At 43.4% G+C, this 24091-nt stretch overlaps 1 protein-coding gene across 2 annotated transcripts in view; it reads right to left on the bottom strand.

The window, feature by feature from the left end:
• Positions 1–24091, bottom strand: part of adcyap1r1b (adenylate cyclase activating polypeptide 1b (pituitary) receptor type I) — a 69792-nt gene continuing 45701 nt past the window's right edge. The window contains exons 7-14 of one of the 2 annotated variants that reach the window (XM_042322344.1): positions 21074–21206; positions 20258–20411; positions 20094–20154; positions 19747–19816; positions 19484–19575; positions 8353–8482; positions 8099–8140; positions 1–7968 (exon numbers count right to left, since the gene is read on the bottom strand). In XM_042322344.1, the coding sequence (XP_042178278.1) occupies positions 7369–7968; positions 8099–8140; positions 8353–8482; positions 19484–19575; positions 19747–19816; positions 20094–20154; positions 20258–20411; positions 21074–21206 (1282 nt within the window). In that variant the 3' untranslated portion in view covers positions 1–7368. The remainder of the gene's footprint in view (positions 7969–8098; positions 8141–8352; positions 8483–19483; positions 19576–19746; positions 19817–20093; positions 20155–20257; positions 20412–21073; positions 21207–24091) is intronic. The other variant, XM_042322345.1, reaches the window with a different exon arrangement.

Below are 24091 nucleotides of genomic sequence, written 5' to 3' on the forward strand. Positions count from 1 at the left end.
ATGAGTCAACAAGTCCAAAACATTTATTGCGACTTAAAGTCAATAATACAATAATAATGTACAAAACCTCTTTATTACAGGGGTAGGTAACCCTGGTCCTGGAGGGCCCCAGGAACTTCATGTTTTTGATTTAACCAACCTGGAAGACCAGGTATGTTGAATTTAGGCAATTACTGAACTGATCAATTAGCTCAGTTGGTCCAGCGTGGTGCCTAGATGGATCAAAATCCTGCTGTACCTGCGGCACACCAAGAACAGGGTTTCCTACCCCTGTTTTAATATATACATCAAAACAAGAAGACATTTATACAGCGCAGCGGTGAAACAAGATGAAATGAAAACATGAGTTTAAAAACAGCCTGAAGCAGGCAGCGGTCAGGTCACCAGAATTATGGCAAATTACATTTCAATTCAAACTGAAATTCTTAATTACATTTGTTTTTCATTAAAAAGCATTGAGAAAATGTTTTGTTTACTTCCGGCATTGACTGAATTGAAATGTAATTGAGCCCAACCCTTCAGACCACAGATACAACAGTTACATTACATTCAGCCATCACTGTACAGTACCTTTGTCCTGGGCTATGTTAGGTAGGCAAATGTGGAACGTTGCAGATAGAAATGTCATGAATAGAGCTGACGTGAGTCCTTACATTACTTAACATATTTGTTCTACATGATGTTCCACAACATGGTGCCCTGTTGAACACAGCCCTGTTGTCTCTTTTCCATCCAAAACAGAGCCAGCTTTCTAAATGTCATCTTGTGATGGTTGAAAACTATACAGGTTATTGGCTATTTATTTAGAAATGTAGTATGGCAATTACCCTCATGTCAAAGGACTCTAAAACGTATTAACATTCAAATGAAATTGAATGAACAGGGTGGTTCTGACTAGGCCCGATCATAAATGTTTTAAAATGCCCCTTCTTAATGACAATTGACCAGCAACTCTGTTGTCAAACAGAAAAATATTATTCACAGTTTAGTGGATGGCTTTCTAACCCTATGCCCCTTTCTGGTTAAATAGTTTAAAATAATGATTCACTATTGAACACCATTGTATTTTTCTTCCTTGGAGCTGCTTTTTCCTTGAAATTGCTGACTACATGATCAGAATGCAGTAAAACGAATGTCACACTTAGAATTCCCTCAGAATTCTGTGAACTGTTTAAGAACATGTCTATAAAAGGTTCCATCATCTCCCAGTAAGATTTCATCTGCAGAATAATCAACACAGCTTGGTGAAAAGGATCAAACCATCAAGAGATGCATGCATCAGTCTACAAGAGATTATAGGCAGCAATACAATATGCTTCATATTTGAACAATCACTATCACCAAAATAATACTAAAATGATAACAACCACGGAGCAAAATTCTAATGACTGCTAATATTCACTTTGCACCACGGACGACTCCATCTACGAGATACTGTCTTACACAATGACACGGCAGAATTCAGTTGACCATTTATAAGCCACAATGGTAGACTACACATATTTGTAAACCACAGTCTCCATCCCAAATGCTACCCAATTCCTTATTTAGTGCATAACTTTTTCCCTATGGGCCCTGGTCAAAAGTAGTACACTATAAAAGGATTAGAGAAAAGGGTGCAATTTGGGACACATCTAAACTACTGTACATGTATGTAGATAACTACTTCATTGTTCATTATAACAACAGATTTAATAAACAATATACTGTATTCTCAGAATGATTACATCTCTAATTGACATCACATTGACCGGCGATATAAGGCTGTGTATTGTTTAATATTTCGTAACATAAATACTCTTGAAAATGTATATTCATACTCTTAAAATTGGCTCATGACATGCTGAGACTGTCATTATGGTTTTAATAAGGAACTCCTGCTAAACATTCAACTTGGTGTGGGGACCAAAAGCAGATCATCTCTTTCTGCTTGTCCAACCTGTTTCACAGTGAAACAGGGACACCTTTGGGCCATCTGTATTCGCACACGCATGGATGGACCCATATTAAAGGCCAGTGTAAAGCATCTCAAGAGTAGGACTGCTAAAGACAGGTCCAGACTGAAGAAAAACACAACACATGCTTACTGCTTTCTGTCTGCCCTCCTTGTCATTCTTCTTCATCTGAACCAGCCTCTATATGCTTCTTTAATGAACAATGGGAAACTATTCCTAACAGGAAGTTTTGTGTTTCTGATCAGATAGTACTGTTAAAGAGCTGTGCTTTTTCAGGTGGGCTGGGGAGTTGTGGAGTCATCAACTGTTCATCAAACGTTTGACACGCTAACACACTGTTTACAGATATGCATTGTTGCATTATCTATAGTTTATAGTATATAAATAAAATAATATGACAAAACGTTGTTTTTTTTCCATTTCAGTTTGAGAATAAAGGCAATTATTCGTACTGTATGTGACCAAACCAAATTGAGAATATATATATATGTATACATTTTTTTGTCTTTCTCTCCCGTTTAAAAGCACCGCATTTGCCTGCAGTCACAAACGGTGCACAGTAACTTAATTAAATCAACCAGTGTCCCATTATTTTGATATACAAAAAATATTATGAGTGTAAAGGACTGAATGCTGCAAAATAGAACAGAGTCAATCAATCATACCTATTATTGTGTATATGATATAGACCATAGTAGATATTTACTCAAAATAAAAGTGGCTTATTTCAAAAGGTCATCGGTCGTAGGTTATAGGTCGTAGGTTAAAGTTCATAGGTTATGCCCATCTTAAACCAGAAATGAGCTCTAGGTACTTCAAAGGCCTCCAGGTTAATAAAATACTGATTCAGTGTAACATCATAAAAGCACTTTTGTTGACCACATGTTTTTACATACTTTGCAGTTTCGTTTAAAAAATAATGTCTAAAAAAATCTCTCAGATTAACAGAAATACTTGCCGTTTTGTGCATAAAGGCACTTTGGAGACTAAAGTATACTAGGAGAGATTAACATGGGATTAGGATTAACATGGAAGTAGAATATAGAATAATAATAGTTAAATCATACCAAAGGATCAAATCTGTAGTGACATCAGTTGCAAAGCTTTTACTCAGCCTTTGCAAATGTATACGGCCGTGAAACTCAGTGTGGAGTCTAGTGTTCATCTTTGGAATGAGAGAAATACCCCAAAATAATACTTTAAAAAAACACAATTCAGGAAGGTGTTTATCAAAACTCAATGTGGTAAAATACTTTCTGTCGGTCTAAGTTATCTATTTAGTTAAATATACAAATTGAAGCTAGCTGAGAGACTGCTGAAGAAACTAAGTAAAATCTAGATTGGACTGCATTGCCTTTTCAGCGTCAGGTACAGTAATAATCTCACAAAACAATTGTAAACAGATTCAAAAGAAGAAAGAAAAATACAATTCATGCAGACATTGTAACACAGTTATACATTGAACTCACGATACCCATTCATGAGTAAGTTGTCATTGACATTTTCTGTACTACCGGCTGTTTAAAACTAGTGGCACTATCAATCCTCTCCCGAAATGAACCAAGGCATCTTGTCATCATAAGCAATGCTAAGATTTAAAGAGGTTTGGTGTGTAATGGTCGTAGTTGGCAAACCTTAGCATTGTTCATCCTTCTAAAATAGATGACCATCTTACCTTAACGCAGGTTTTATTTTTGGCATTTCATTCCTCATAATTGAACTTTAGAAAATATACCTTTCACATAAATACTGGTTTTACCCATGTCATCTGTCTTCCTCAGAAGAATCCCACTGGGCACAGACGTCAATTCAACATCTATTCCACTTTGGTTCAACATAATTTCATTGAAATTACATGGAAACAACATTGATTCAGTGTGTGCCCAGTCGGAAGAATTCCTCTATCTCTAGTAACAGTGGTACAAATAGCAAGGAGGAAGTGACATCATCATCTTCCTGTCACTCCACCAATCACAGCTTACACAGGTAAAGGTGACCTGTGCCATTGGCTGACACATAGCTGTTGACGTCATATACGGTCATACAAAGCACTATGATGCTCTACTTCTGGTGGTGGTTGACTATTATCTTCATATTTTAAGAGACATTGTTTCTACTGTTGGTCCATTAATTATTTATTTTGCCTTGATCCTGGCTTGAGTCTCCAGGCCTGAAAAGTATCCCATGATGCAGTGTGTTAGCCTCCAATTTGTGTCCTTTCACTGTTCATTATTTTACAGTAACCTCACATGATCATTCTCCCTCTACCATAGACTTAGATAGACAACACTAGTGCCCAAAAGTCTTTTTTAGCATGGGCAGTGCCATTGAGGAGTTTCACCATTTTTAAGTAGTCAACTGGGTGGAACTTCCTATGGGTTAAGAAAGGATCCCATAATTCTATCCAGGTCATCAGGAGGGATCAGCCAATTAATTATTCCTGTGAGCAAACATTCCAGAACTGCAGGTGGCAGTAAATAGGCAACATTTATACCTGTTCAAATAATAGTCCAGACCACAGTATGCACCTTTTTAGTTTGTTTGCCAACTCATAGAAGTAGTACATTAATAAAGTGACTACTTCAAACTGGACATGGTCTCAATGGTGTTGCCTTTTCTCTCACAGATGCCATAGTGGGACAGATACAAAGATGCAATGTCTATCTAAATCTATGCCCTCTACAAACAGGCACACACTTGCAACCTGATTGGTCAGCTGATAAATATTTACATTAGGTCAGTCTGTCTCGATTGGCCGGTTTGTTGCTTCTCCTGTACAGGACGTGTAAAGCTTAATTCAGAGTCAAACAGTCCGGCCACAGACTTAGTGACGTGATAGTCCGGCATCTCGTTGTGACATACTGTAGCTACATGGCTCTGAGACCACAATTCGCAGGGGATGCACAGCCCGAACGCGCACCTTACCAAAATTCCCAACCAACGTTCTCTGCTGAGAATTCAAAAAGTATGAAAGCCAACAGTCCAATATTCTAGAACACTGCTGTGCGTACACATGCACATTTTGGACTCTGATAGAGGCTTTATGGTTTTGTTACTGCTCCGTAATTAAGTTGCCATAACAACAACAATACCCAGAACAACAAAACACAGTCATAACTTGAGTCTGCAACAAGCTGAAAGACAGACTGAGGAAAGAGAGGAGGAGGAGTCGTTAAATACGTCTTGTCATTCTTCGGACATGATGATATGATTGCAATGACCAGTGGTATTACATGGATGTTCCAGCAGCACTGAAGTGGTCCAGCTCTTCTGCTCTACGTGATAAACCTAACGGGGGAGGCTTTTTGACATAACACTATGATGATATGTACAGACCATTAACCATGCTTTTCCTTCATAGCCTTCTGCCTTCCTTGTAAAGATCCTTGTCTGATGGTTTCTGAATGGTGATTGACATTCACTGCTAGGCCACTACCACTGACGGTGGTTTGCTCCATGTGTGAGACACTGTAGTTGTAACAGTTTAAAGGTGGATTCACCTACAACTGCTCGTGAACAGGTGCTGCTGGTGAGGTGTTAGGTGTTCTGTTCCTGTCTGGTAGAGTTGGGTTTTAATGTTGGGGTAGGTTAAGTCAGGGTTGGTTGGGTAGGTTTACATAGTGATAGGCTGGTTTGGATAGAAATAGGAGTCAGGTTAGTTTAGGTATGGATGAGTTGGATTGCTAAGGACTAGGTGTTGGGTTAGGTTGGATAGTGGTGGGTTGGGGTTTGGTTAGGAATAGGACTAGGACTAGGTGTTGGGTTAGGTTGGATAGTGGTAGGTTGGGGTTTGGTTAGGAATAGGAATAGGTGTTGGGTTAGGTTGGATAGGGCTAGGGGTTGGGTTAGTTTGGATAGGGCTAGGTGTTGGGTTAGTTTGGATTGTATTGGGTTGGGGTAGTTTGAATAGGGCTAGGGGTTGGGTTAGTTTGGATAGAGCTAGGGGTTGGGTTAGTTTGGAGTGTATCGGGTTGGGTTAGTTTGGATAGGGCTAGGGGTTGGGTTAGTTTGGATTGTATTGGGTAGGTTGGTTTGGATGGGGCTAGGGGTTGGGTTAGTTTGGATTGTATTGGGTTGGGTTAGTTTGTATAGGGTTAGTGGTTGGGTTAGTTTGGATAGGGCTAGGGGTTGGGTTAGTTTGAATAGGGTTAGGGTTTGGGTTAGTTTGGATTGGGCTAGGGGTTGGGTTAGTTTGGATAGGGCTAGGGGTTGGGTTCATTTGAATATGGTTAGGGGTTGGGTTAGTTTGGATTGGGCTAGGGGTTGGATTAGTTTGGATAGGGCTAGGGGTTGGGTTAGTTTGGATTGGGCTAGGGGTTGGGTTAGTTTTGATAGGGCTAGGGGTTGGGTTAGTTTGGATTGGGCTAGGGGTTGGGTTAGTTTGGATAGGGCTAGGGGTTGGGTTAGTTTGGATAGGGCTAGGGGTTGGGTTAGTTTGGATTGTATTGGGTAGGTTAGTTTGAATAGGGCTAGGGGTTGGGTTAGTTTGGATTGTATTGGGTAGGTTAGTTTAGATAGGGCTAGGGGTTGGGTTAGTTTGGATTGTATTGGGTAGGTTAGTTTTAAATATGGCTTTGGGTAGGTTACTTTGGATAGGGCTAGGGGTTGGGTTGGTTTGGATAGGGCTTGGGTTGGGTTAGTTTGAATTGTATTGGATTACTTTGGTTAGGGCTTGGGTTAGTTTGGATTTGTATTGGGTTGGTTGATTTAGATAGGGCTAGTGGTTGGGTTAGTTTGGATAGGGCTAGGGGTTTGTTAAGTTTGGATTGTATTGGGTTGGTTAGTTTGAATAGGACTAGGGGTTGGGTTAGATTGGATTGTATTGGGTTGGTTAGTTTGGTTGGGGTTAGGGGTTGGGTTAGTTTAGATAGGGCTAGAGGTTGAGTTAGTTTGGATAGGGCTAGGGGTTTGGTTAGTTTGTATATGGCTAGGGGTTGGGTTAGTTTGGATTGTATTGGGTAGGTTAGTTTGAATAGGGTTTGGGGTTGGGTTCGTTTGGATTGTATTGGTTAGGTTAGGTTAGTTTGTATATGGCTAGGGGTTGGGTTAGTTTGGATTGTATTGGGTAGGTTAGTTTGAATAGGGTTTGGGGTTGGGTTAGTTTGGATTGTATTGGGTAGGTTAGTTTGAATAGGGTTTAGGGTTGGGTTCATTTGAATTGTATTTGGTCATTTTTTTATAGGGCTAGGGGTTGGGTTAGTTTGGATAGGGCTAGGGGTTGGGTTAGTTTGTATTGTATTGGGTAGGTTAGTTTGGATAGGGTTAGGGGTCGGGTTAGTTTGGATAGGGCTAGGGGTTGGGTTAGTTTGGATTGTATTGGGTAGGTTAGTTTGAATAAGGTTAGGGATTGGGCTTGTTTAGGTGTGATTGATTCGGCATGGCTTTATTAGGGTTGAGTTGTTGATCCAGTTTGTTATATGAAGGGCTCAGTTGGGCTTTTGGGTGCAGTGCAGTTAGGAGGGTCCGGGATGCGTTCTCCAGAGTCCAGGATCAGGGTTGTGTCAGGGTACGGGTTGGTTGTCTCTGGGTATGGGTTGGTGGTGTCTGGATATGGGTTGGGGAAAGGGTATGGGTTGGTGAGGCTGGTCACTGGTAGTGGTCCATGGTTGGGTGTGGGTATAGGGGTGAGGTTGGGTGTAGGGGTGAGGTTGGTCATAGTATCAGGACCAGTGTGGAAGTGGCTGATGGGTCTTGGTGTAGGGGTGATAGAAGTAGTAGTAGTAGTAGTAGTAGTAGTAGTAGTAGTAGTATTAGTAGTGGTGGTCTCTCCCTGGCTCTGGTCCTGGGCTTCACCGTTGAAGTTCAGGTGGCTTAGGTGGCTGGCGACTCGGCCTGTAGGCTGGACATGCGGATCTGAGAGCTGCTCTTGCTGAGGATGGAGAGCTGCGTTCCCCCGTTCACCCCACTGCTGGCCAACGAAGGGTGCCGGTGCTTCAGGTCCACAGCAAAGTACCTGTTCACCGTCCAGCTGCGCCATTTCCTCTTGATCTCCGACTGCACCTTCAGGGAGATACTTCACAAGGTCATTATTAATGGACCTCGCTGGAAAGACTCAGCATGCCTCTCTCTCTCGATCTCGATATAGAGATGCTGTATTTATCAGTGCCTAAAGCAACAAGTGGTTGGTTTAAAAGAGAGCTTACCTCTCCATTCAGAAAGCAGTAGAGAACAGCCACAACGAAGCCCTACATGGACACAAAGAACACAAGCAGAGAAAACTGTCTTTCAGGTATGCACAGGAATGTACATTGTCACACATCAGAAAGCACGTACACACACGCTGACACACACACACACGCACACGCACACGCACACGCACACGCACACACGCAGACGCACACACACACACACACACACACACACACACACACACACACACACACACACACACACACACCTGGAAGGAGCCTAGGCCTAGCTCAAACACCAGCCTCTCCCTCTTGCTGACGTCTTCGGGTGAGAAGGCGAACACAGTGTAGTGGATCCCAAACAGAGGGATCAAGAGCAAGGTGGAACGCGCCAGACGCCTGCCAATCAAACAACACAACGCATATTACAGTGGACCAACATACTCATGACATCATCAACAGTGGACCAACATATTCATGACTAGGAATTAACATGGGTAACCGGGATCCCGGGACTGTCCCAGGAACACTCTTCACATTTTCCCCAAAAATTAAATGACAAGACCTGGGAAATTACAACATTTTCCCCCAATGTGGCACTAATGCAGGCCCTACAGTTAACCCCCAACAACAACTGCTCCCCATGTGCCTATGACGTGGACATCAATTAAGGCAGAGGGGTTGGGTTCAGAGGGGTTGGGTTCAGAGGGGTTGGGTTAAATGAGGAACACACATTTTGGTTGACGGCATTCAGTTGTACAACTGACTAGGTATCCTTTCCCTTTCCCTTTCATGTGCAGCATCAGATTAGCAAAACATTTAATAGCACACTATCCGAACAGGTTATATCATGGAAGCCTTGAGCCTAGATTATGTACTTCACACAAAGTCGTCATAAATTCAAAGCGCACGTATGATTGACACCGCCGGGCTGCACACGCAACCCGAATCTAGTCAATAAACCCTACAAGAAACCCCTACAGTAGACCTACAGGCTAGGCGAGCTGTCATTGTGAATCTTCAGACAGTCACACATTTGATAGGCCTATGCACAATTCACTACATAGACATCTCTGTCACAGACATGACGTTTGTTAACAATTCAGAGGCATTAGGGAAAATTCTATATTTTCCTGTCCTAAAGCCAAAGCTATTTTCCTATCCAGTCCCAATCCCACTGAAACCCCAAATCCTGTCTCGCATGACAGTTCCTCATTTTATTCTGTAATCCATAGGTTGCACAATAAAAGCATGTCTCTTGCCAATGCATGCCGAAATAGCGATATAACATTTAGGGATGCACGATATATCGGTGAACATATCGGAATTGTCTGATATCATCTAAAAATGCCAACATCGGTATAGGACCGATGTGTAGTTTAACGGCGATGTGAAAAACCGATGTCAAAGCTGACGTGCACACCTAAATAAGTAGGGACATGACGTAATGACGCCACATAAAATTATGCGCTACACGTGCAACACAGCATTCCTAACCCACAATGTCTGTTGTGTGGATCGAGCAGTCAACAAGTTGAGCAGTCATTTGAAAGAGCAAGAACATTTTAGTCGAGACAAGTCAAAGGCGAAATCCATTAACACCAAGATAATGGAATTCATTGCCCTTGACAATCAACCGTTCTCTTTAGTGGGTGATGTTGGTTTCGTGATTGGTCGAGCACCGGTACACACTAACGTTACCAAGTGCGCTATTGTTCAGATGTTGCTCTACTGGAGCTACACAGTAATAGCTTCACTGCTATTAGCTTCACAACATTCTATGGAACGCATGACATTGTCACACTCTGACCATTATTTGCGTTGTTTGTTTCTATGTTTTGTTTGGTCAGGGTGTGATATGAGTGGGCATTCTATGTTGCATGTCTAGTTAGTCTGTTTCTATGTGTTTTGGCCTGATATGGTTCTCAATCAGTGGCAGGTGTTTGTCGTTGTCTCTGATTGGGAACCATATTTAGGTAGCCTGTTTTGCATTGTGGTGTTGCATGTTAGCACTCAGTTTCTCTGGAAGTCACGTTTCTCTGGTTAGTTTGTTTTGTTTGTTTAGTGTACTTCGTGTTTTTTTTCTTTAAAAGTATGTATTCACACCACGCTGCGCTTTGGTCTCCTCAATACGATGATCGTGACAGACATTCTATGGAACGCATGACATTCTATGGTCTTTGCATGTCAAAAAAGATACACATCAAATAACAGTGTTTGACAATAACACTATTTCACGCGTTAAATAAGCTTTTAATTTGACACGTCAAATAACACAGTTCTATAATAGAATGCTGTGTATACTGAATTTGCACGTGCAAGCCAAGCGCCACCACTACTATCAGTAGCACTGTCAAAGCTGTACAAAAAAAGTCTGGAAACAAGCAAACACCGAACGATGTGTTTACAATACAGTGTTGGTAATAAAGCATACATTTTTCAATCGCAACTTCTGGGGTAGCTAACTAGCTTTAGCTTGGTCCCTAGCTAGCACCAATACAACCAGCCTGAAAACAATGACCAGTTGAAACTGCAGTCATTTTCACTATTCTTAGCAATGATTTAGGAATCATTGTGGGTAAGTATTAGCTAGGCAGCCACTTGTTTTTCTCCTATTGAAATTGACCTTCAGTTCATGAAAATAAATAGCCAGCTACTTAACCCTGTTGCCCAAAGCTAACATTATAAGCAGCCAGCTAGCTTCATCTGGCTAGTGAAGCTCGACCTGACCGGGTTATGTGTTGTGAAGCTAGCCACGATAAGGATTAGGCACAATAGTGGAATTTGCGGTTTGCCTTCAAAATAAAATGACCTCTTTGAAAGGGATGCAGAAGGTTACAATTGGTGGAATCATGCCATATTTAGACTAGATAATGTTAAGCAAAGTTGGAATGTGAAGCAATGAAATGAGGTATAAGTCTACTTGGTGACACCCACAGAACACAACTGTGAAGAGTTTACGCAGATATTAGCATTGTAGCTCTTATTGCAGGTACTGTGACTGTGTGAAATCACCTCCCTAGTCAGCCTTTTGTGTGTATTGACATTCATATTGCACTGTACAGCTTTACCTAAGGATTGGGGATCAATGAAATGGGGTAACAGTCTACTCAATACCCAATATAATTTTTCCCAACGTCCTCCTAAGAGTTATCAGACTCCAAAGCATGTTCAAAACACACAGGTTGACAATAAATATGTCTCAATTCACAGCTGTTTCAGAGTCCCAGAATAAGCGCCACAATGCTAATGTTCTCTGGGTGTCACTGAGTAGACTGATACCCCATGTCATTGATCCACATTCCATAGGTAAAGCTGTACAGTGAAATAAGTATGCCCCCAATGCAATTCTAAAGTATAATAAATCCAGTGTGATTTCAACAGATTTTTGTCAAAATAACAAATCATTGTCTTTTCTTGATTTTATATAACAACATTCCAACCTCATTTAGCATGATCTATTCAATTATTGCATAATTCTACTATTAGTATTCATTTGCATCACTGTCAATTACACATTTTATTTTGAAGGCTAATCGCATAGTCTACTATTGTGGCTAATCCTCATTGTGGCTAGCTTCACATAGATGGGTCCAACCACCATTAATCAAATAAGAACTGTATTATAAATGAGGGTTATTTTAGATGATGACACCTAGCGAGATAGTGAGCTAGCTAACTATAGCTACTGAAACATATTATGTTGTTTTGCTTTGTTTTGGGGGAAGAACATTGTTTGCATCCATGAGCTAGCTAGCTTTTTTTATGACCATCACTGTCGTGCGCGAGACAACTTTACCAGCATCATAGCATACGTATCGATGAATCGTTGTGACATATGAAATACGAGTGTAATCAATGTGTAATAACTACGTAAAAAATGTATGAAAGCGTTAAATTATTATGTGACGTGCAGAAATATTCAGGTCCTAAATGGTCAACTAGCTTATTTGACACATCAAATAGTGTTATTTAACGTGTATCTTTTTTGATAGGCAAAGACCCAAACAGCGTTCCATAGAAACCCTGGGTGAGAATGAAATGACTGAGCAAATGAACAAGAAACAGCACAGCAAGTAAGTGAAAGAAATAGGTTTTGATGATGTTTTACTGGTAATGGGGACATACATACAACCTTTATTTAACTAGGCAAGTCAGTTTAAGAACAAATTCTTATTTACAAAGACGGCCTACCCCAGCCAAACCTGGACGACGTTGGGACAATTGTGCGCCACCCTATGGGACTCCCAATCACGGCCGGATGTGATACAGCCTGGATTCGAAACAGGGACTGTAGTGATGCGTCTTGCACCTAGATAGATGCAGTGCCTTAGACTGCTGCGTCCATGTGTGTGAGTTAACTATTTAACTGTACAAGATTAAAAAGCCACAACATTTTTAAATAACAGTTATTGGTATCGTTTTTTTTGGCAAGGAAAATATTGGATATCGTTATCGGCAAAAACAGTCACATTGGTGCATCACTAATAACATTTCTTGCTACCCATATGAGAGCTGCGTTGTCTTGTATTTGCTACCCACATGAGAGCTGCGCTGTCTCGTACTTGCTGCCCATATGAGAGCTTCGCTGTCTTGTACTTGCTACCCACATGAGAGCTCCGCTGTCTTGTATTTGCTACCCACATGAGAGCTGCGCTGTCTCGTACTTGCTGCCCATATGAGAGCTTCGCTGTCTTGTACTTGCTACCCACATGAGAGCTTCGCTGTCTCGTACTTGCTGCCCAGATGAGAGCTGCGCTGTCTCGTACTTGCTGTCCATATGAGAGCTTCGCTGTCTCGTACTTGCTGCCCACATGAGAGCTGCGCTGTCTCGTACTTGCTGTCCATATGAGAGCTTCGCTGTCTCGTACTTGCTGCCCATATGAGAGCTGCGCTGTCTCGTACTTGCTGCCCATATGAGAGCTGCGCTGTCTTGGACATGCTGCCCACATGAGAGCTGCGCTGTCTCGTACTTGCTGTCCATATGAGAGCTGGGCTGTCTCGTACATGCTGCCCACATGAGAGCTGCGCTGTCTCGTACATGCTGCCCATATGAGAGCTTAGCTGTCTCGTACTTGCTGCCCACATGAGAGCTGTGCTGTCTCGTACTTGCTACCCATATGAGAGCTGCGCTGTCTTGTACTTGCTACCCATATGAGAGCTGCGATGTCTCGTACTTGCTGCCCATATGAGAGCTTAGCTGTCTCGTACTTGCTGCCCATATGAGAGCTTCGCTGTCTCGTACTTGCTCCCCACATGAGAGCTGCGCTGTCTCGTACTTGCTGCCCATTTGAGAGCTGTGCTGTCTCGTACTTGCTGCCCATATGAGAGCTGCGCTGTTTCTTACTTGCTGCCCATATGAGAGCTGCGCTGTTTCTTACTTGCTGCCCATTTGAGAGCTGCGCTATCTCGTACTTGCTGCCCATATGAGAGCTGCGCTGTTTCTTACTTGCTGCCCATATGAGAGCTGCGCTGTTTCTTACTTGCTGCCCACATGAGAGCTGCGCTGTCTCATACTTGCTGCCTACATGAGAGCTGCGCTATCTCGTACTTGCTGCCCATTTGAGAGCTGCGCTGTTTCTTACTTGCTGCCCATATGAGAGCTGTGCTGTCTCGTACTTGCTGCCCACATGAGAGCTGCGCTGTCTCATACTTGCTGCCCATATGAGAGCTGTGCTGTCTCATACTTGCTGCCCACATGAGAGCTGCACTGTCTCATACTTGCTGCCTACATGAGAGCTGCGCTGTTGCACCTTCTTCACCATGCTGTCTGTGTGAAGGGACTATTTCAGGCTGTCCTTGATGTGCATGCAGAGGAACTTGAAGCGTTTGACCCTCTCCAATGTTGTCCCGTCGATGTGGACGGGGGCGTGCTCTCTCTGCTGTCTCCTGTAGTCCATGATCAGCTCCTTTGTTTTGTTGACATTGAGGGAAAGGTTATTTTCCTGGCACCACTCCACCAGGGCTCACACCTCCTCCTTGTAGGCTGTCTCATCAATGTTGGTAATCCTTCTTCCAAGATGGCGTAGCAGTGCAGATGTGGTTTGTCGTCGTCTCGTTTACTTTTTGTATTTCTCGTCTTTTTTGTATATATTGTATATATTCCAATATATTTTTCAATCTCTTTTTCCATTTTTAAATCAAATATACCTTCCGGTAACCTGCCTCACTCAATGTGACACGGATCCACTATTTTTTTTAGACCTTTTAGCCAAAACTCATCAGAAGATTGCCAGCTAATTAGCTACTAGCTATTTAGTCATTGTTAGCCACTGCTAGTGGCCTTTACCCTCTGCTCAGGCACCAGCCGTTTTTTAGCCTGGATAATACCTGCCAGCCTCAGACTGTTTTTCTCCACTACAACGCCAGATTCCTGCCGTAAACCCTGGACCATTTATCGTCACAGCTAGTTAGCTGCCACTGAGTGACCCAGCCCCGAAGCTAGCCCTGAGCCAGGCGCATCTCCCAGCTAGCAAACGAAATTACCACAACTACAACACCCTTTCGCCATCTGGCCCGGTCCCTTCGTCGACACGGCACCTCGCCGTACCACCACGACTGGAGCCTCAGACGTAATTCCATCAGCTGTGCCTTCAACCGGCCTTTGCCAGACGTTGGAGCAGACGCTTCTACTTACCCCAGCCTGCTAACTTTAAACACTGTGTCTCCCGCGTGCTAGCGTAGCAACGACTACGGCTTCCCTGTTATCTATTGCTGTACACTGGATCCTATGATCACTTGGCTACAGAGCTGATGCCTGCTGGACTGTTCATTTATCACGGTACTCCACTCTGTTTACCTTTATTTATCTGTCGGCCCTAGCCCCGAACTCAGGCCCTGTGTGTAGCTAACCGACCCTCTCTGCCCATTCATCGCCATTTTACCTGTTGTTGTTGTCTTAGCTGATTAGCTGTTGTTGTCTTACCCATTGTTGTCTTAGCTAGCTCTCCAAATCAACACCTGTGAATGCTTTATGCCTTGATTTATGTCTCTCAAATGTCAATATGCCTTGTATACTGTTGTTTAGGATAATTATCATTGTTTTAGTTTACTGCAGAGCCCCTAGTCACACTGTACATGCCTTAGATACCTCATTTGTCCCACCTCCCACACATGCGGAGACCTCACCCAGTATAACCAGCATGTCCAGAGATGCAACCTCTCTTATCATCACTCAATGCCTGGGCTTACCTCCAATGTACACGCACCCCACCATACCCCTGTCTGCACATTATGCCCGGAATCTATTCTACCACGCCCAGAAATCTGCCCCTTTTATTCTCTGTCCAAAACGCACTAGACAACCAGTTTTGCTAGCCTACAGCTGTACCCTCGTCCTTCTCCTCCTCTGTTCCTCGGGTGATGTGGAGGATAACACAGGCCCTGCGTGTCCCCAGGCACTCTCATTTGTTGACTTCTGTAATCGAAAAAGCCTTGGTTTCATGCATGTTAATATCAGAAGCCTCCACCCTAAGTTTGTTTTACTCACTCGTTTAGCATACTCCGCCAACCCTGATGTCCTTGCCATGTCTGAATCCTGGCTTAGGAAGGCCACCAAAAATTCAGAGATTTCCATACCCAACTACAACATTTTCCATCAAGATAGAACTGCCAAAGGGGGAGGAGTTGCAATCTACTGCAGAGAAAGCTTGAAAAGTTCTGTCAGACTTTCCAGGTCTATGCCCACACAGTTCAAACTTCTAATTTAAAAAAAAGTATCTCTCCAGAAATAAGTCTCTCACTGTTGCCGCCTGTTATAGATCCCCCTCAGCTGCCAGCTGTGCCCTGGACACCATATGTGAATTGATTGCCCCACATCTATCTTCAGAGTTTGATCTGTTAGGTGACATAAACTGGGATATGCTTAACACCCCAGCAGTCCAACAATCTAAGCTTGATGCCCTCAATCTCACACAAAAAATCAAGGAAACCACCAGGTACAACCCTAAATCCGTAAACATGGGCACCCTCATAGATATTATCCTGACCAACTTGCCCTCCAAATACACCTCTGCTGTTTTCAATCAGGATCTCAGCGATCACTGCCTCATTGCCTGCATCCGCTATTGGTCCACAGTCAAACGACCACCCCTCATCACTAAAGATTGGAAAGCTGCCGCGGTCACCCCCCTCTTCAAAAGGGGGTGACACTCTAGAGTTAATAAACAGATCACTGACCATTTTGAATCCCACTGTACCTTCTCCGCTGTGCAATCTGGTTTCCAAGCTGGTCATGGGTGCACCTCAGCCACGCTCAAGGTACTAAACAATATCATAACCGCCATCGATAAAAGACAGTACTGTGCAGCCGTCTTCATCGACCTGGCCAAGGCTCTCGACTCTGTCAATCATTGTATTCTTATCGACAGACTCAATAGCCTTGGTTTCTCAAATGACTGCCTCGCCTGGTTTACCAATTACTTCGCAGACAGAGTTCAGTGTGTCAAATCAGAGGGCCTGTTGTCCAGACCTCTGGCAGTCTCTATGGGGGTGCCACAGGGTTCAATTCTCGGGCCGACTCTTTTCTCTGTATATGTCAACGATGTCGTTCTTGCTGCGGGTGATTCCCTGATACACCTCTACGCAGACGACACCATTCTGTATACATCTGGCCCTTCTTTGGACACTGTGTTAACTAACCTCCAAACGAGCTTCAATGCCATACAACACTCCTTCTGTGGCCCACAACTGCTCTTAAACGCTAGTAAAACCAAATGCTTGCTTTTCAACCGTTCGCTGCCCACACCCGCCCGCCTGACTGGCATCACTACTCTGGACGATTCTGACCTAGAATACGTGGACAACTACCAATACCTAGGTGTCTGGCTAGACTATAAACTCTCCTTCCAGACTTATATCAAACATCTCCAATCCAAAATCAAATATAGAATCTGCTTTCTATTTCGCAACAAAGCCTCCTTCACTCACGCCGCCAAACTTACCCTCGTAAACTGACTATCCTACCAATCCTCGACTTCGACGATGTCACCTACAAAATAGCTTCCAATACTCTACTCAGCAAATTGGATGTAGTCTATCACAGTGCCATCTGTTTTGTTACCAAAGCGCCTTAAACCACCCACTACTGCGACCTGTATGCTCTAGTTGGCTGGCCCTCGCTACATATTTGTCGCCAGACCCACTGGCTCCAGGTCATCTATAAGTCTATGCTGGGTAAAGCTCTGCCTTATCTCAGCTCACTGGTCACGGTAACAACACCCACCCATAGCACGCGCTCCAGCAGGTATATCTCACTGGTCATCCCCAAAGCCAACACCTCTTTTGGCCGCCTTTCCTTACAGTTCTCTGCTGCCAGTGACTGGAACGAATTGCAAAAATCGCTGAAGCTGGAGGGTTACATTTCCCTCACTAACTGTAAACATCAGCTATCTGAGTAGCTAACCGATCGTTGCAGCTGTACATAGCCCATCTGTAAATAGCCCACCCAATCTACCTACCTCATCCCCATATTGTTTATATTTACTTTTCTGCTCTTTTGCACACCAGTATCACTACTTACACGCCATCATCTGCTCATCATCATCTGCTCATCATCATCTGCTCATCTATCACTCCAGTGTTAATCAGCTAAATTGTAATTACTTTGCTACTATGGCCTATTTATTACCATACCTCCTCATGTCATTTGCACACACTGTATATAGACTTCATTTTTTTCTCCATTGTGTTATTGACTGTACGCTTGTTTATTCTATTTGTAACTCTGTGTTGTTGTTTCTGTCGCACTGCTTTGCTTTATCTTGGCCAGGTTGCAATTGTAAATGAGAACTTGTCCTGAACTAGCTTACCTGGTTAATTAAAGGTGAAAAAAATTAAATTAGGCCTATCTCTGTTGTGTCATCAGGAAACTTGATGATTGAGTTTGAGATGTGTGTGGCCACGCAGTCATGGGTGAACAGAGTACAGGAGGGGTCTGAGAACGCACCCCTGTGGGGCCCCTGTGTTGAATATTAGCTTGGCAGAGGTGTTGTTGCCTACCTTCACCACTTGGGGTCGGCCAGTCAGGAAGTCCAGGACCCAGTTGCATAGGGAGGGGTTCAGACCCGTGGCCCTGAGCTTAGTGATAAGCTTGGATGGCACTATGGTGTAGAAGGCTGAACTATTGTCAATAAAAATCATTCTTACATAGGTATTTATCTTGTCCAGGTAGGATAGGGCAGTGTGCAGTGCAATGGCAATTGTGTTGTCCTTGGATTTGTTGGGGTGGTATGCAAATTGTAGTGTGTCTAGGGTGTCGGGTAAGGTTGAGGTGATATGGTCCTTAACTAGCCTATCAAAGCACTTAATGATTACAGAAGTGAGTGCTCCATGTTGTTTTCCTTGAAGTGGGCGTAAAAGGTGTTCAACTTATCTGGGAGCTGGGCATCAGTGTCTATATACCCCCTGTATAAATCCTCCTTATTGTTATTTTTATTGTGTCATTTACATTTTTTAAACTTTAGTTTATTTAGTAAATATAATATTAACTTTCTTGAACTGCATTGTTGGTTAAAGACTTGTAACTAAGCATTTCACAGTAAGGTCTTCTACACCTGTTGTATTCGGCGCATGTGACATTTTATTTGATACACGGCTGGCTTTCCCTTTATAATCCAGGATTGTCTGGAGTCCACGCCACATACGTCTCCTGTCTGAGTTGTTGAATTGTGACTCCACTTTGTCCCTGTATAGTAGTTTTGCCCCTTTTATTGCCTTATGGAGGTCATAGCTGGTCTGTTTGTTCACATCCATGTTCCCAGTCACCTGGCGCCATGGTTAAATACAATGGTTTGCGCTTTCAGTTTTACGTGAATGCTGCCATCTAACCACGGTTTTTGGTTTGTATAAATTCTAATCATCACAGTGGGAACAACATTCTCTATGCTATTCCTGATGAGTGTATATTGTATGTCAATACTATTCTCAGAGCCAATCCAGAACATTTCCCAGTGGAGGTTGTGTACTCTGGTCCACCCCTATCATATGTATAAACTGTATTTTCTACCATCTATTGCACCTTACCTTTGCCGCTTGGCCATCGCTCATCCATATACTTACATGTACATATACTCATTCACCCCTTTAGATTTGTGTGTATTAGGTAATTGTTGGGGAATTTTTAGATTACCTGTTAGATATTACTGCACTGTCGGAACTAGAAGCACAAGCACATCTGCTAACCATGTGTATTTGACCAATGAAATGTGATTTGATTTGATAATATACTCATGACATCATCAACAGTGGACCAACATACTCATGACATCATCAATAGAAGACCAACATACAGAACCAACTGGTATATAGAATAGCCAAAAACATATGACATGATGAACAACTGAAAGAGCCACTACTGTAGTAGATACAATTTCACACACAAGCATACTTCTTGTGACTTACAGGTAAATACTGGATTCGTTCCCACCGATGTCTGGTGACTGCAGTTTCTGGACAAGGATGATTATGATGCCGATGAAGAGGACAAAGTTGATCTGTAGAAAAAGAAGATGTGTATTTACAGGACAAATGCCTATATTCACTCATCTGTCTTAGGTATTGAACAGCTATTCATTTGATTTAATTAGTTATTTTTAAATATTGAAATTGATCAACATTTATAGTCATCAATAAGTGATTGAATTGATAATTGATTAGTGCCTCACCATGATGGAGGCCAGCACAGGTCCCTTAATCACCCACCAGATACCAGCATTATCATTCATATCCCAACACCTGGAGACAGAGAGGGAGGGAGAGAGAGGGGGAGGGAGGGAAGAGGGAGGGAGGGAAAGAGTGAAGGCGAGAGGGAATGAGGGAGGTAAGGAGGGAGGAGGGAGGGATGGATGGATGGAGAAAGGGAGAGCAATAGGGAAGAAGGGAGGGAGATAGAGAGGGAGGGAGGGAGGGGAAAGGTTCAAATACAGAAATATTAAAGATTCATGTACATTTACTATTGTCATCATTACCTTCATAATATAGTCAATTGAGTGTGATGGTAGTGGTAACTCACCCTATGTCATCAAAGTGCAGCCTGAGTACTGCCCATATCACCACACATATAGTGGGGGTCCCTGAATACACAAAAAACACGCACATAAACACACACACACATACACTTTCACTTGATGAATTCAGTTTGATTAGGTAAACAGTACATAATGATTGTTGTCTCACCCCAGCCAATGATGGTATACCAGTAGAAGTATCTTCTCTCAGGGAAGAATGTCTCTACTAACAGAGTGAAGAGGTACAGGCCCTCAATGAACAGCCAGAAGTAGTTAGATAGGACACAGTAGTGAAAGAACACCATCACCACCTTACACTCCACCTAGAGAGAGAGAGAGAGAGAGAGAGAGAGACAGAGACAGAGACAGAGACAGAGAGACAGACAGACAGACAGACAGACAGACAGACAGACAGACAGACAGACAGACAGACAGACAGACAGACAGACAGACAGACAGACAGACAGACAGACAGACAGACAGACAGACAGACAGACAGACAGAGACAGACAGACAGACAGTTGGTTCAGGATGTGTGTGAGTGTGTGTACAGTATGTCTTTGTCTGTGTGTGACTAACGGTAGTAACGTTACTTTTGATACCGGCGCTCCGAGGCAGGTTGAAATCACTAAGCAGTTTACTTTGAAGCAGTGTGCCGATGCTTGTATCCCTTCACCAGGAGCATGTGAGCAATGGCGGCCAAAGCTTTGTTTTGTCGAACAACCACCTGATTGGTTTGGTATTGGTTTCGGTAGAAGGCAAAAAGGCTACCCTGCGCACGTGCTACGGCATATGCGACGTCATCTATAATAATTTGGCTGCTCTAAATTCTTTTGACCAGTAGGTGCCACAAGTGTACGATATGTTGATCAAAGCTTTGAGTAATGAACCTATTTTCGACACAATAGGCTAGAAATGCTCAATGCTTCCGAAAGCTTAATTCCCCATCACTACCTAACAGTGTGTGTGTGGTATGCCTACTCACAGTGTGTAAGAAGCAGTGGTTGCTGTCCTCCTCTGCGTACAGAACCCCGTCCTTGATGAAGACAGAGATGGCTCTCAGAATGAATGACACAAACAGGTTCATGTGGATGAAGTTCCTGGTGCAATGCAGCTTCCTGTGAACACAGCCAATCACAGCTCCGACAACAACATCCACAAAACCTGGGTCAACCAATCTCTAAACAAGCAATCCCACCTACTGTATAGTCTGTTACACTAAAGCACCATGTCTTGACTTTTATATTATCTTGTCTTATATTATCTGATATGTTCTATGTTCTGTTATTAATGTACATAATAATAATAATAATCTTACAAGCCATCTAGTCCTGCTGTAAAATAATTAGAAGAAAGTTCCCGAACATCTCTGTGTTCCTCTTGTTCTAGCTAGAAACACAGGTACCTATATGACATTTACGTGAAGAGAAGACGGAGAAGAAGAGGATGGAGGTCGGGCTGCCTTCTGAAAATTCGTAGTCGAGCGAGTAAAACCCCACTGCCATACTTTCTATTGGCAAACATAAAGTCATTGGAAAAAAAAATCAATGACCTACGAGCAAGATTAAACTACCAATGGGAAATGAAAAACTGTAATATCTTATGTTTCACTGAGTCGTGGCTGAACAACGACATGAATAACATACAGCTGGTGGGTTTTACACTGTATCGGCAGGATAGAACAGTAGCCTCTGGTAAGACAAGGGGTGCCGGTCTATGTATACTTGTAAACAACAGCTGATGCACAATATCTAAGGAAGTCTCGAGGTTTTGCTCACCTGAGGTAGAGTATCTCATGATAAGCTGTAGACCACACTATCTACCTAGAGAGTTTTCATCTGTCTACATACCACCACAGACCGATGCTGGCACTAAGACCACACTCAATGAGCTGTATACCGCCATAAGCAAACAGGAAAAGGCTCATCCAGGTGGTGCTCCTAGTGGCCGAGGACTTTAATGCAGGGAAATTAAATCAGTTTTACCAAAAAACTCTAGTCCACCTTTACTCCACACACAGAGACATGTACAAAGCTCTCCCTCGCCCTCCATTTGGCAAATCTGACTATAACTCTATCCTCCTGATTCCTGCTTACAAGCTAAATTTAAAGCAGGAAGCACCAGTGACTCAGCAAATGCTAAGCTACAGGACTGTTTTGCTAGCACAGACTCAAATATGTTCCGGGATTCTTCTGATGGCATTTAGGAGTACACCACAACAGTCACTGGCTTCATCAAAAAGTGCATCAATGATGTCATCCCCACAGTGACTGTACGTACATACCCCAACCAGAAGCCATGGATTACAGGCAACATCCACTCTGAGCTAAAGGGTAGAGCTGCCGCTTTCAAGGAGCGGGACTCTAACCGGGAAGCTTATAAGATATCCCGCTATGCCCTCCGATGAACCATCAAACAGGCAAAGCATCAATACAGGACTAAGATCGAATCATACAACACCCGCTCCGACACTCATCGGATGTGGCAGAGCTTGAAAACTATTACAGACTACAAAGTGAAACATATCCGAGAGCTGCCCAGTGACAAGAGCCTACCAGATGAGCTAATATTACTTCTATGCTCGCTTCGAGGCAAGTAACACTGAAACATGCATATGAGAGCATCAGCTGTTCCGGACGACTGTGTGATCATGCTCTCCACAGCCGATGTGAGTAAGACCTTTAAACAGGTCAACATTCACGGACGGATTACCAGGACGTGTAGGATGCGCTGACCAACTGGCAAGTGTCTTCACTGACATTTTCAACCTCAGTCTAATACCAACATGTTTCAAGCAGACCAAACATACTCCCTGTGATCAAGAACACTAAGGTAACCTGCCTAAATGACTACTGACCCCTAGCACTCATGTCTGTGGCCAAGAAGTGCTTTGAAAGACTGGTCATAGCTTACATCAACACCATCAACAACCCTAGACCCACTCCAATTTGCATACCGCCCTAACAGATCCACAGATTATGCAATCTCTATTGCACTCTACACTGCCCTTTCCAACCTGGACAAAAGGAAACACCTATGTGAGAATGCTATTCATTGATTACAGCTCAGCGTTTAACATCATAGTGCCCTCGAAGCTCATCACTAAGCTAAGGACCCTGGGACTAAACACCTCCCTCTGCAACTGGATCCTGGACTTCCTGACAGGCCGCCCCCAAGTGGTAAGGGTAGGTAACAACACATCTGCCACGCTGATCCTCAACATGGGGGCCCCTTAGGGGTGCGGGCTCAGAGCCCTCCTGTACTCCCTGTTCACTCATGACTGCACGGCCAGGCACGAATGCAACACTATCATTAAGTTTGCTGATGACACAACAGTGGTATGATCACCAACAACGATGAGACAGCCTATAGGGAGGAGGTCACAGACCTGGCCATATGGTGCCAGGACAACAACCTTTCCTTCATAGTGATCAAGACAAAGGAGATGATTGTGGACTATAAAAAAGCAGGTTGAGAGCTTAAAGTTCCTTGGTGTCCACATTGCCAACAAACTAACATGGTCCAAGCACAGCAAGACAGTTGTGAAGAGGGCACGACAAAACCTATTCCCCCTCAGGAGACTGAAAAGATTTGGCATGAGTCCTCAGATCCTCAAAAGGTTCTACAGCTGCACCATCGAGAGCATCCTGACTGGTTGCATCACTGTCTGGTATGGCAACTGCTCGGCCTCCGACCGCAAGGCACTACAGAAGGTAGTGCGTACGGCCCAGTACATCACTGTGGCCAAGCTTCCTGTCATCCAGGACCTCTACACCAGACGGTGTCAGAGGAAGGCCTTAAATTGTAAAAGACTCCAGCCACCCTAGTCATTATTCTCTCTGCTACCGCACGGCAAGCAGTACCGGAGCTCCAAGTCTAGGTCCAAGAGGCTTCTAAACAGCTTCTACCCCCAAGCCATAAGACTCCTGAACATCGAATCAAATGGTTACCCAGACTATTTGCGTTGCCCCCCCCCCTCTCTTTTACACTGTTGCTATTCTGT

Source organism: Oncorhynchus tshawytscha, linkage group LG05, assembly GCF_018296145.1.
Source record: "Oncorhynchus tshawytscha isolate Ot180627B linkage group LG05, Otsh_v2.0, whole genome shotgun sequence".
NCBI classification, from domain to species: domain Eukaryota; kingdom Metazoa; phylum Chordata; class Actinopteri; order Salmoniformes; family Salmonidae; genus Oncorhynchus; species Oncorhynchus tshawytscha.